The sequence below is a fragment of the Lampetra planeri genome, chromosome 25 (assembly GCF_965212315.1).
Source record: "Lampetra planeri chromosome 25, kcLamPlan1.2.h2, whole genome shotgun sequence".
NCBI classification, from domain to species: Eukaryota; Metazoa; Chordata; class Hyperoartia; order Petromyzontiformes; family Petromyzontidae; genus Lampetra; species Lampetra planeri.
This window is the reverse complement of record NC_136131.1, coordinates 8,378,566-8,392,442: the sequence shown is the minus strand read 5'-3', so window position 1 is coordinate 8,392,442 and position 13,877 is coordinate 8,378,566. Positions and strand designations below refer to the sequence as shown.

Here is a 13,877-nt window from a genome sequence, read left to right as displayed (position 1 = left end):
CCGAAGGTTCCAGGAGGGGTGTGGCCAGAGGAGGGGCGTGGCCAGAGGGGCGTGGCCAGAGGAGGGGCGTGGCCAGAGGAGGGGCGTGGCCAGAGGGGTGTGGCCAGAGGTGGGGCGTGGCCAGAGGCGGGGCGTGGCGAGTGGTGGGGTGTGGCCAGAGGAGGGGCGTGGCCAGAGGCGGGGCTTAGCCTCCGGGGAGCGAATATAAGCCGGGGGGCACAGCAACGTGAGGGGTCGGTGTTTGAAGATCAAGAGGAGCTACCCGTCGCTGCTGCCCCGCCATCTCCACCTTCCACGTGGAGGCTTGACCTCCAGCTGCTCAGCCGCTCCCGAGCGCGTCGTTAGCCAGCGGTGTGTTAGCGAGCGGGGTGAGCGCCACGTGGCGTGGGGCAGCGAAAGCCACGAGAGCGGGTCGACATCCGCGAAGAGAGAGAGAGAAGGGGCTGTACCGAAGATTTATAAATAAAACACTTGAAGTTACTTACCGTGTCGGAGCCACTCATTACACATGCAACCACTAAAAACACTTGCGCCTGGTGACAATTACGGTCTAACATGAAAAAAGACTGACACACGAACACTCGCACACTCAAAAGACAAACATTCCCCGTGTAACCTTTAACGGACTGCAGGGGTAAGTGCTGTTAGGGGCCGTCCATAAATGACGTCTCGCGATGTTGGACGATTTGACCCCCCCCCCCCTCGTCACACGGCGTCACAAAAAGTCAGACCCCCCCCCCCTCAAATATGACGTCAAAAAGCTCTGCCCCCCCCCCAAATAAAACATGCTTCAAATCGCTTTAAACTATTGTCATTGTAGTGCGTATTTAATGTGTAGCTGCACTCTTGATGTAGGAGAAAACATTTATTAAAAAGTCTATTTAATTAAGTAGAACGTGTTGTCTATATTTATTTAGAGTTGCGCACATCGTCACAAATGTCTGACCCCCCCCCCCCAGGTGCGTGACGTAATTTATGGACGACCCCTAATCGTATCACCTGAGTACGCATTCGATGTTGGAATTGACAACCTAAGTGGTTGAAAAAAAAACATTAAAATCTCAGGATTATGTTTTATTTGTTTATACAGTAATGTGAACAGTAGAAATAACAAATGTGCTATTCTCTTTATTACACCTACCATTGGGGTATTTCATGTTAAATATTTTTGGTGTTTTGATGGATTTTACTTTGTAATTTTGGCTTATAATGTTTGTAAATTTACTGGAAAAGATAAGGTAAATGTCAGTGAAATTTCTGCACGATTACCAAACAGTGCTATTTTTTGTACACACAACTTAAAAAGATGTACACAATTAGCCAGGAAATTGCAAAAACGTACTATGGTCAGAGGGAGGTCCGGACGTGTTCCAGCAACATGCGAGTTTCTGTTAATTTAAAAAAAGAAGAGAAATTGAGTGTTGCACATCACAAGGCTGGTTCAACTGTGAGCAGGAGCAGAACACGCGTGCCACAAGGACACTCAATTGATGTTGAAGTTCTGTGCAAGCCGAGTAACTACTGGCCAAGACTAATTAGATAATCATCGAAATTGGAACGTTTTGTTTACGTGACAAACCTTACTAATTGGCTGTGTCGGGTGGTGGCGGGTTTAACGACACATTTATATTCAGGCGATGTAACCAAAATAAACTATTATAAAAACATTGATTGGCTAGCTGCAGGGATGGTGGGAGGGGGGACAGACGTGTTGAAATGCCGTGCAAGTTCCTGTTTATTAAAAAAAGAAACAAGAAATTGAGTTTTGGACGTCACAAGGCTGGTTCCCTTTTCTCATGAAGTATAAAACAAGAAAACTGATTTAATCAACTTCTCAGATGAGAGCATTGCTTTTCATTACATCCAAAATAAGGCTGGACATTACAGAGGTAAGGATAATTTTCATTGTTGTATACTTTATATTGATCATTTTTCTTGCACTTGTTGTTTGGGGCGAGATGTTATCACCCTCGCCTGGTATACAGGAGGTCGCGGGTTCGATCCCGACCATGATGCCTGCTGTATATTTGGAGTTGGCATGTTCTACCCAAGGTCGTGAAGATTTTTCTCCGGTCCTTGTGTTTTTCCCTCAACATTAAGAAACATGCATTTAGGGTAGTTGGATTCTATACATTTCCACACGGTAAGCCACTTCGTTGAGCTATCATTTGTGGCCAGCTCACTTCTGAAAAAAAGCTCAATAAGCTCCGTGGGCCTTACCTGGTAAAATGAAAAAATAGTTTAGTTTAGAATAGTTTAAAACCTTCATAGCTTTACCAAAAGTTAAAACGCCGTGCAAAACGTACTCTATTTTTCCTAGATTTTAGCAATTTTACATTCCGTACAAATCTTGCAGCCATGATAGGAGCTAACTTCCAGAATTACAAAGATCCCCCCCTATAGCTTTCTACAGACTATTGGGGCAAGTGCTATTCGCGTGTATATATGCAAAGATGAAAGATTTTCTAATGGTCAAATCTTTAGTGTCGCTAATGATGACCCGACAAGGCACGAGGAGGAGGTTGAGGCGGCACCGCATCTGGACATCTTTGTGCAGTATTCCCAGCGCAGATGTTAACACGTGGCACGAGATGCATGCAGTCGTGTGGATGTACACACACCGATTTGTGTACAAAGTGTACTTTATACTTTATATTTCTGTGGAAGTATTGCGGCAAATGTTTGTACTAAATCGTGAATATAATTCCCCGGTTTTGGTAACCATGTTGAATCAATCACGTCATCACTTCATCTCTTACAGCCTTCCATGACTTATTATAAAAAACGGGATGTTTTACAATGAGTTACTTGAATGTTTTTGTTCGAATTTTTTACATGTTTTCTTAGCTGATCATTGATGATAATCAATGAGGGTAAAAATAAGTAAAACAATGCTTCTGTGCTGCTGTGTCCTGCCATTGTGCCCAGGTTTTTTTGTATTTCAATGCTATGAGAATGCATTTCCACGTGCAAGGCTTAGCAGTGTTTGGCAGAATGTGGATCGGTGTCATTTGTTGGTTTGCCTTGAGACACCACCCAGAAGGTACGTTATGCCATGCACACAAATGTTACACCGTCTCATACGAACATGGCCAGAATGCCCGCCATATCCACCCCTCCATGGCACATTGGCAATGAAATGCCCTCATCATGGGGCGCACGTCTTATTTTTGCTACTCCTGGAACTTTATCATGAAACCAAAAACCTGCTCTTGCCATTAATAATAATACAATTTAAAATGTAATCCAGCCTAGGATCCCAATGTGCAATGCATGAAAAGGAGGAAACAAAAACAGAACCAGGGGCAACCGACTAAACAAAAGAGGGAAGGCCACTTTGGGTTTTGAAAGCAGACGAACATATTTACCGACTCCGATTGCCTGATTTCGAGGCGTTCCACAGCTTGGGTGCCACGCTAACAACAGCCCGGTCACCAAATGAGTGCAACCTAGACTTGGCAGTGCCGAGCAGTTGGAGATCAAAAGACCTTCAGGACGTGATGGAGTCTCTAAATCTATTAACATATATATTAGCCGTAAATGTGCAGGGCTGCAATCACTTAAGCTCATAGCACTGCTAGCAGAAACTTCCCCGCGCGTGAGCTCCAGAGAGCTTTTTTCGAGTGGCTATTTGGCCTACGCTGTCCGCACTGGTCACGTGCCTGGGAAGAGGCGTGAACACCCACACATTGCCCCACCACACGCGACCTTGCCGATCGACTGCGGGGCATCCATTTATACTGCTGGGTGCGCATGGCAGGGCGATCTTAGAAACTTGCCCATTGTTCAAACTGCCACGCCGGAAGATTTAATCTATTCGGCAACCTGTGGATAATTCCAGTGTGATAACTATGACACCATGACATGAACCCGCTTAGCTGTGAATGTTTTTTTATTAGATAGATGACCTATCTTTCGCAATATTATAATTAAGCAACCGATTCACCAACCGTGTGATGCTCACGTAATGGTATAATGACGAATGATTTTGACTGGTCACTCGTATCATGACCCACATTTGGCTGCTGGTTGACAGGTTTTACATGATCGTGATTATTGCTGCTTCTGTTGGCTCTGCTTCTAGTGGCAGCTGAAGTGGAGTGGGAAGTGAATTATGGACCAAAGGTCGTGACCTGCCCTGGAAGCACCGTGATTCTTCCCTGTTCCTTCACGTACCCCGAGAGTGATGGATCTAAAGTGACGCTGGCTATTTGGAAGAAAGACTACGCGCATTCATCAATTAACGTGTACAACCTAATAGCTCCAGTGTTTTGGTATAAGGACCGGGTGTCTCTCGTTGGAGACCTGAAGGAAAAAAACTGTTCCCTTAAGATTATCGACGTAAAAAGTTCTGATGCTTCAACTTATTTCTTTCGGTTTGTGGTGACGAACGGCTTCACTGGAAAGCGAGGAATTACGCTGGAAGTAAAATGTATGTCCCACTTATTTTTATTCATGTTCTTATGTCGTCTTGAAAATATAGTCATTGCATATCTTAAAAAAAGTTTTTTACTTATTTACTTGTTGATGAATTTGGCGATTTCAAATATTAACATCACAATTTAGGACACATTTTTATACAGCATTTGTAGTGTTTATGCAATCTGATTTGGCCTTTTTAATGTCAGTTCAACGGAGTCGTTTGATTCAATAATGAATCCTCTTTTTTTAAACACTTGGAGTGAATGTCGTGATTTTAATAGCTGTCTGGGGTTATATAAACCCATTAAATACAGCATATACAGATATACAAACATCACCGTTCACGCCTGCAGGTGAATGCATGAGTCGTGAGCTTAAGGTCGTGATTCATCGGTGAATACATTCACCGTCACATTACTCGTTGACAACTGTTTTACACGGTAACTATTCACCAATGTGCACTCTGACATTCTCTTCCCAGGGATACTTGAAATGTGCAATGCATTCCGATTGCTCGGCGCTCCTCGCGTTCCACACGATTTGGACATTAATAAAATATATATTAGTGGGTTTCCTTTAATACTTATATATACTTGACGTAAAAGATACTCGTAAGTGGACAAGTGAAGTTGAAATGTAAATTTTTGTTCGCGTTTAAAATTGATGAACTGCAAAGATATTTGGTATTTAATGTGTGAAGTAACACTATGATATTACGCATTTATTAAGTAAATATTTGAGTTCAATATCATCCAATTATTTCCATCGCCGTAATCCATAATTCTCTCCCAATGTTATTCATCTGTATTTTCAGATCCATATAAACCCAGATACATGAAAGTAAAGTTTGACCCCGACAAAGTGACAGAGGGCATGAATGTGACTGTGACGTGTGAGAGTGACAGCTGGCCCCCGGCTCACAACGTCACGTGGGTCAGACAAATGCGTAATGATCACAAAGAGTCACTGGCCACGTTCGGAGAAATAATAACAATACGACGAGTACAGGTGGAAGATTCCGGCTGGTACCATTGCACAGCAACGAACACCGAAGGAAGTGGTAGTTCATTTGAAGATCTAAAAGTGTTGTGTAAGTGACAAGTAACTGCCATTCATGCAAAACACATCGTTAAATCCCATTACCTGCACCATTGTGTGTTGGCATTAGGTATGACTTGTTTACATGCAGGTGACTTAACCAGGCTGATACATTTAACCTGGAGAAGAAAAAAAACATTAATGGGAAGTTATGACAAGAAGCCTTCGTCATAATTTAGTAGAACCAAATTACGCCGTTGTGTGCTATGTGAAATGCAACAGAAAAAAACTTGTGCAATTAAAAATAAAGTAAAAAACACAGACCCAGGATCAGTGGGATCTGGACCGGTTCTTGAAATGAAATCTTGAATTGTCTCGCGAGACGACGAGTCTGTGTGTACAAAATGTCAGCTCGTTAGGCTTAGTAAATCCGAAGGTATTAAGCGTCAAATATATATACGGACAACAGAGCAAATTCAATAAAAATGTGTAGAAATGGCCTAATTGTGTGGTTCGAAAAAGCGGCGTGGATGCGATCAGCGTAGAATCTTTGCAAGAAAAATATATCTTCAAAATTAATACAAATACAAAAAGTCGTAAAGTAATACACAAAATAAATATTACTGAAAGAACTCCCAAAACGAACGCTCGAATGCAAACGTGACTCTTTATTCACAACAGGTGGAGGCGGCGTTGCCTCCTCAGTGACGTATGGGGCCAAGGTGGTGCACGTGACGAAGGGTGCACAGGCCATGCTCCCGTGCTCATTTTGCACTGAAACGTTCACTAAATCGTCACACGTGGAAGGCTACTGGCTCCTCAACGATGCGAGAGATTTTGAAAACTTTGTCTACCGAGTCAGTGCCAAATCCACAAGAATAATAGACTATCAAGGCCGCGTGTCTCTACCTGGTGACCTGACAGCACGCAACTGTTCTCTACTCATTGAAGACATCAGAATATCGGATGCAAACACTTATTTTTTTTACTTGGAAGTAGATCGTAAAGTAATAGTTGCAAGAATGGGAATTGAACTGAAGGTTACTGGTGAGTCTTTTTAAAGCATTTTTATTGACAAGGCTTTATAATTATGCACGTAAAGACACACATTTCTGGGGGCTTTAACAATTTAATTTGTCAGTCCCAAATATCTAAATAACAGTATGTATTGCATGTAAGACTACGTACTCTACGTGTCAATGTACCCATGCTTGCAATACTGTGGTGAAAATGTTATTGCGCGTTCAGAAGCAGTGTCGGTTTTGTGCATTCGGAACTTGACTGAAATCGAATACATCAAATCCACTCCCTTTATATATAAACATAAAACACGAACATAAAACACAACATAGAGCACAACTTAAAATACGAACATAAAACAACATATATGAGATGTTTTTTGGATTAGATCACGTAAATATAAATGTGTCGTTAAACCCGCCACCACCCGACACAGCCTGTTAGTAAGGTTTGTCACGTAAACAGAACGTGCCAATTCGTTACTAGTTCAGCACACCGGTGTGTTGGTGGGTAAAACCCACAATATTGACCATTCGAGTACAATGTCTGCATCTTTTGAGCAACGCTGATGATGCTGGAACCCACAACAATTACAATGTTGTGGGTTCCAGCTTCATCATTTACAATGTTGTGGGTTCCTCTTCAACACACCTGTGTGCTTAAACTAGTAACGACTTTGCATATTTTATTTACATGACAAACCTTATTGATTGGCTCTGTCTTGGTGGCGGGTTTAACAACACATTTATATATTTACGCGATCTCACCCAAACACCTCTATTATAGATACTATTGGTCGCGAAACCCTACTGTGTGTTAAACTGACTACAATAATACTCGTGGGCTTAATGCCATGATTGTCTAACCTAAACGTCAGAAGCGTTTAATCGTATAGACTATAGACTAAAACGTTGTGTTAATGTCCACTCCTCTGTCTCTGCATCACAGCGGTACCAGACAGCGTGCTCGCACAGCAAGATGTGCCTGCACTGGCGATTGGAAAACCGGCCTCCCTGAGCTGCAGTGTAGCGAACGTGTACCCCAGGGGCTCGATAAACATCACCTGGTGCGAGGATGTCATCACTGGAGGAGTGATCACGGAGACTGAAACGGCGCTTCCAGATGGAACGTTCAACATCACAAGCAGACTTAACTTCACGCCATCAGCAGACCATTGTGGAAAGAAGTGTCCTTGCTCTGTGCGGGGTGTGAACCTCCGATCAATGCTCCAGGAAACCATCGCGTTGTATTTTGAAAGTAAGCAATGCACTGTGCAATGATAACAATAAGTGGCAATATACTGGACAAGCATCTAGATGAAGGAGAATGTCTCTGTCGATTGCCAGACATTATTTTGTGTTGGTCCATACACCTTTCCCCCAGTTGTTGGAGATGGAAATAATTATGTTTACATCGTTTGGGTAACATCCGCTATTCAGTGAGACTTTCAGCAAATGGGTGGATAGTAATTGACACAAATAGGCAAACAGTCAACTATCAATTCATTATTAAACTGGAAAAATTACCACTTTTTTCCCAACCTGGTCAGAACTCACAAAACCAGTATAGTGTAATTCGCAAGTCACTTGGGGCATTATACTGCCAATCGGAAGCAAAACATGAAATTATTGCGATGTTGAACCCCAATTGAGTAGTGTGAATGAGCAGACGGTGCGTAGTAACATCATGGTTATCGCACACCATCGGCAGTAAACAGGCGGCGGAATGGACTTTTAAAATGTTGCTTAAATCCACAAATTCAAAAGACGACACAATCGATGGCAACATGGCTTGTGGCGCAGAATCTGATTCTGCCCACGAGTACACTAATTGCACACGATGGGCATGTACGTCGCAACGCCATTTTATATCGCAGAAAATACTTGTGAAGAGTTATTTTGTGCATACCGTAATTCTCAATTTTACTGAGACGAAAGCTGCAGAGTGTACTTTTTCTTCTTCCAGCATCGGGCATCAGTGAACGGATTTGTCTCATATCTCTGGCAGCACCTATTCTGGCCTGGGGAGCTGTGGGCTTGTTTTTTTTCTATTTAAAGAAAAAGAAAGGTAAAAACTGCATAAAATAACAATATTGTTATACAATACACATCTTGTTCAAAGAATAGCATTACTTTATTGTGCTGTAATGAATGCCGTGTATCAAAAATATATCACAATCATCATCGACCCTTGTCGAGCCATTACTGGATGAAGGCATAAAATAAAACAAAATAAATCACGTTTCGGGCGCAACACAAGCATCCATCATCAGGTGGACGCTTGTGTTGCGCCCGAAACGTCGTAATTTATTTGTTTTATTTTCTACCTACGTGACCTTACCGAACGAACCAAAGAGTATGGATTCCTGCAGTCACGAAAGATTCAAATTAAGGTTGAAGGTCTTTCCATATCGTCGTCATCCATCATGGTGCTGCAGCGCCCACAATCCATCTGCGAATAAACTGGCGTCATCACTCCATTTCCGTGGCGGTCATATTCCCGGGCACATTCCCTCCTTTGGCTGTCATGCCATCGCCAATCCTGTCCATCCACCATCGTTCTGTCTAGCGATGTGTCCTGCACAGGCCGGCTTGCCCTGCTAACAATGTCGCTGAATTTGGGGTTGTCCTCTTAGATGCGTATGCCCTAAAATAGCTGTTCAGCCGATCACCTCACCCACCACCTCACCAATCACCTAACCAAACATCTCACGAATCATTTCACGGTTCATCTCACTGCTCATCTCACTGCTCACCTCACAGAACATCTCACCGATCAGCTCACAGATCATCTCTCCGATCATCTCTCGGAACATCTCACCCATCAACTCACCCATCAACTCACCCATCAACTCTTCGTCGAGTGGTGTCCTCCTCAAGCACATTTGATGTTTTTAACAGTCACATACATTAATGTCTCTAGTTTGGAGATATTTTTTTCTCCCAATATTTCTCCCATTATGGTAATTTCTAGAATCTCCCTCAATTCTTCTTTTTGCACAGCTATTGTTCCATTTTCGTCAGCGATTGGGTTTTTGATCGATCTTTTTGATCGATGTTACAACCAGTACATAACGCCATTACTTAGAAAGAATTAAACTTCCAATCAGTGCATATTGGCCACTATAAAATGTATTATCCAAAGCAAACCCATGCCATAACTGCTCATGTGCACTGACTTGAAAAGTGTCTTGTGCTGCCATATTGCTACGTTGCTTTTCATTAGCAAATTAAGTTTTCAAAACACACCATTTTTATAGTCATATGCGATGTTAAGAATATGTGAATTGCAGTAACTAAACTACATTGAAATCTAACAGTGTAAGAAAAATTTCGACATGTATTTGGAAAAACACATCGCCCTGTCATGCCCTCTATCGTTTAACTCTGTGTGTGGCATTACATTTCTTTCCTACAGCACCGGCCATCACTCCAACTGAACATAGAGAAGAGGTTCAAGTTTACGATGATTTGGTTCTTCAATGTCATTCTGCTTAAACAGTTTTCAAAACCAGGAAATGTCTATTTCCCACAAAGTAGAGCTTTACAAATGTCTTATGCTATACATGAAAATACAGGACTGCTTACAACTCCATGAGAAGCCTACAAGATGGGTTCAGCCCACTCTATGGACTGAATTATTTCTTTAAACTGCGATCATGTTTAATTCTGCACCACATTGGTGACCTGAAGCCTCATTTGGCATCGGTCTCCATTTGATGTCCAGTTAACCAAAGTTATGGAAGTTACATTAAATATGAATGACTTTGCTCACAAAGTGACAAAATTCAGTATTTTGTTGTAATATGATAGGTTGCAGTGTAAAAAAAGGAAATTCACTCCCTGCGTGGCATAACTTATGCTCTTACCGCCTATTACAGGATAACTGTACTCTATACATCTTAGTGCCCCCTACTGTTTGTACATGTGTGTAATGTTTTCAATCCAAATTTTCTTTACCCAAGTTTTATAATCGTGCTTAGAAATTCTGCAATAGCGTACGCGTCCGTGCTTGCTCAAATGTTCGCCATGATGGAACGACAGCCCATAGAATAGTGCCTTAAGACACGTCTTCCTCACAAAACTTTGTAAATGAAGAGAAATGGCTCCAAGTGGATGGCAACACGATTAGCATTATGAATGTCTGTAAATAGGGGTCCTAATAAACAAACACACATATCACTTTGGCAATTCAAATACATAATTGGGGGTGGGTGTTTCACTTCTGTTGTGCCACGTATGTATCAGGACTTGTATGTTAATGCTGATTAAATGTTTGGAGGTGATCTCTCCAATATAGATTTGACGATTTCATGGTCATGAAGGAGGCTTGTTATACGGTGTATGTCCAGGTAAATTAAGCGTCACCTTCACTCAACAAACACTGCTCGCTCTTGCACGGATTAAGGAAATTTGCGGAATCAAAGTCTTACACAACGTGATATATGTGTAATATACTGTCAGACAGTCCATGCCTTATCAGTAGTGGGATTCTATCTGGGGGAAAGGTTAATGGGCAGAGCTACCATGGAAGCCTCTGGAACATTCTCCAAGATTCCAAGAGGGGCGTGGCCAGAAGCGGGGCTTAGCCTGGGAAAAGGGAATATAAGCGGGAAGTCGCGGAAGGGTTGGGGTTGGTGGTTGAAGATCGAAGAGTAGCTCCCCGTCGCTACTGCCTCGCCATCTCCACCAGCCACGTGGCGGCTCGACCTCCAGCCGCTCAGTCGCTTCCCAGCGCGCCGCCAGCCAGCGGTGCGGTGGAGAGCGGGGTGAGCGCCACGTGGCGCGGGGCAACGCAATCACGCCAAGAACGAACGACGGCATCCGCGTAACGAGAGGAGTCGTGGCTGTGAAGAACCTTTAATAAATAAATAAAGTTATCCCGTGTCAGAGCCACCTATTACATATGTATTGCAATGATTGGTATAATGGAGGTCCAACCACTCTCATATTGTATGTAATTATCGCATTTTGTGATAGTAATGAGCTACCTCTCCACTCTTTAACTGCACTCAAATTCAACGTCAGCTCTTTTATGCACTGCCAATGGAGGAGGGGATCCCTCAATGGCTTCATAATAAAAATGCACACAATTATTTGAAAAAGAAAAACACACGTATCGGGTACATGTATTTATGTTCCTGAATTTAGTGGCGTAGTATCGACATCAGCTCAGGGGGTGCAGAAATCGGGTCAGGTGGGGCACCACGGTTGCACCGAGGCGATGATATATCGCAGCTCTTCTTGCCGAATCACATCTTTAAGCATTTTCATTTAAAAAAAAAAACACAATTAAACCACGTCTAGATTTGAAGCTTTCGTGACTGCAAGGAATCATATTCTTAGGTTTTTTCGGTAAAGTCACGTAGGTAAAACATCAAAATTGTGTTGCCTCCGAAACGTCGTGATTTTTGTTTTTATTTTATTTTCATTAATTTTGATGTTTTACCTACGTGACTTTACCGAAAAAAACCTAAGAATACAATTAAACCACGTCTGTTCTTTGACACTGTTGTTGAAAACATATCTCATGGTGGTTGCAAGGAGGGCCCGACTCAAAGCTTTGGCCACCAGGGGGGCCAAGGCGCCCCCTGCCTGACCCCCATGCTCATTACGCTGCAGGTGATCAGTCTTAACTCGTGGCTGAGATTGGTTGGGTGAAACACTCCAAATCTGACACGCAGGAAGAGGGATGTCGGGAGAGGAACTGGAAGACAGAGTTCCTGGAACGACTTAACTTCCCTATGTGTCTTACTGTGCTCGAGAACCAATTTTTATTATATTACGAAAAAGTTGCATTGGATTATTAATTATAATGCAACGTGAAACAGTGTATTGGGCTTTGGTGAGATCGGTTTCCTGGGATTCTGTGAATAAATTTAATTGTGCATCTGATGGAATAAATTCTGGTCATGCTGTGTCAAGTTCACATGTTCTTCCCCCGTTCTTCATGAGTTTCCTCTGGGTTATCCCATGGATAAAAACGCAGACAAATGAACAGGTATAGGCCAAACATCCGATGTCGATAAAATTACATGCAATTACTCAATTGTCATTAAACAGGAACATCACACCCTACTGTGCAACCCTTGCAGCACCTTCCTCAGAATAGTTGAGACTTAGAAAGTATACAGTAGAGTATTTAACAAGCGAACTTACTATCCTGTATGAGAACAAAAATTGATTGGCTAGCTGGAGGGATGGTAGGAGGGAAGGATGGACGTGTATAAAGGCCGTGCGAGTTTGTTTATAAAAGAAAAAAGGTAAAAAGCAAGTTTTTCAATGCACACTTTTATTTGCACTCAAAAGTATCAAGTACATTATTTTGACCCCAGAATTAATCAAATTTGATGTGCTGAACAAAAGTGCGTGGCTTACAGAAAACAAATTAAACAAATCGAAAGGAAACCACCAACTTTCATTCAGCAACATCAAATTGTATTATGGGGTCAAAATAACGTGTTTTATACTTTTTAATGCAAACAAGAGTGGGTGCATTTACAAGCTTGTTTTTACTGTGAAAACTTGGAACTATTCAACGACTATTTGATTTTACCAGGTACGGCCCACGAGAGCCTTACAGCTCTTTTTCAGAAGCGACGTGGCCACAAATTATAGCCCAATTCAATGGTTTATCACGCGGAAATTTATAGCAGCCATATGCTCTAAGCGCATGTTTCTAAATGTGGAGGGTAAAAACCAGAGTACCCGCACAAAAATCCACGCGACCATGAGCAGAACAGAACAACTCCAAATATACAGGCTTCAGGGTCAGTATGGAAACCAGGACTTCCTGTATACCAGGCAACGTAGTTAGCATGACCCTGTACAGATGACAATGATGGACTGCGTATGTCAAACCTTGACCCTCCAATAAATGAAAGGATGTGCATTGCTATATGTGTACGTAATGAAAGGTTGATAACACGCAGCGCGCATATGCACAACACCGTTTTGAACGTGCACAGATGAAGCACTTTCATTTCATTTAAAGCATTGGTTTCACCAACAATGATTAGAACATTTTTTAGACAATTTGAATAGTGATAACATAACGTAATTTAATTCAAAATCATGTTCACGGCTCTCACCTGTTCACTCTACTTCAGCATAAGCACGTTGGCCTCAGCGCTTCGGAACGGACGTGACAAAGCACACGTTATTATTCATTACGATTATGCCCGTGGAATTATTTTCACAATATCAATAGTTGTAGATATTGTCATTGTTGGTCTCGCGCTAAGGCAGAGGGAACCACAACGGCCGCTCCGGCGCCATGACGAGAGTTGAAAGAGCCCGCCCCTGATTGGTCAGGGCCTCCCCCAACAACAGCCGCTCCGATTGGACGAGATCTTCACCCTTGTAACTGGGTTCGACCATTCATGATTTAAAATAGGG

General features: G+C 42.5%; 1 protein-coding gene and 1 long non-coding RNA gene across 4 annotated transcripts; one reads left to right on the top strand and one right to left on the bottom strand.

The window, feature by feature from the left end:
* Positions 1 to 1,002: 1,002 nt before the first annotated feature.
* Positions 1,003 to 13,825, bottom strand: LOC144727400 (uncharacterized). 2 transcript variants are annotated; one of them, XR_013587377.1, is made up of 5 exons: positions 13,571 to 13,825; positions 8,830 to 8,931; positions 8,389 to 8,527; positions 5,785 to 5,851; positions 1,003 to 5,639 (listed from the first exon to the last, which is right to left on the bottom strand). It is a non-coding gene; the product is annotated as an uncharacterized LOC144727400 (long non-coding RNA). The 2 variants fall into 2 exon arrangements; XR_013587376.1 differs by having other exon boundaries at positions 8,821 to 8,931; positions 13,571 to 13,823.
* On the top strand, positions 1,801 to 10,780 carry LOC144727399 (sialic acid-binding Ig-like lectin 12). Of its 2 annotated transcripts, XM_078606190.1 has the most exons (8): positions 1,802 to 1,889; positions 2,929 to 3,043; positions 4,085 to 4,432; positions 5,237 to 5,512; positions 6,142 to 6,507; positions 7,429 to 7,737; positions 8,446 to 8,547; positions 9,898 to 10,780. In XM_078606190.1, the coding sequence occupies exons 1-8, from the start codon at positions 1,839 to 1,841 to the stop codon at positions 9,975 to 9,977; spliced, it is 1,647 nt and encodes a 548-aa protein (XP_078462316.1). In that variant the 5' UTR covers positions 1,802 to 1,838; the 3' UTR covers positions 9,978 to 10,780. The 2 variants fall into 2 exon arrangements, with proteins under 2 accessions (XP_078462318.1, XP_078462316.1); XM_078606192.1 differs by lacking the exon at positions 8,446 to 8,547 and having other exon boundaries at positions 1,801 to 1,889.
* Positions 13,826 to 13,877: the final 52 nt, after the last annotated feature.

Excerpts from the sequence above, each read along its gene's own strand:
- LOC144727399 (XM_078606190.1), top strand. The coding sequence starts at position 1,839 with ATGAGAGCATTGCTTTTCATTACATCCAAAATAAGGCTGGACATTACA. Across the intron at positions 1,890-2,928 it reads TAAGGCTGGACATTACAGAG|GTTTTTTTGTATTTCAATGC; the intron begins GTAAGGATAATT and ends CATTGTGCCCAG. Across the intron at positions 4,433-5,236 it reads AATTACGCTGGAAGTAAAAT|ATCCATATAAACCCAGATAC; the intron begins GTATGTCCCACT and ends CTGTATTTTCAG.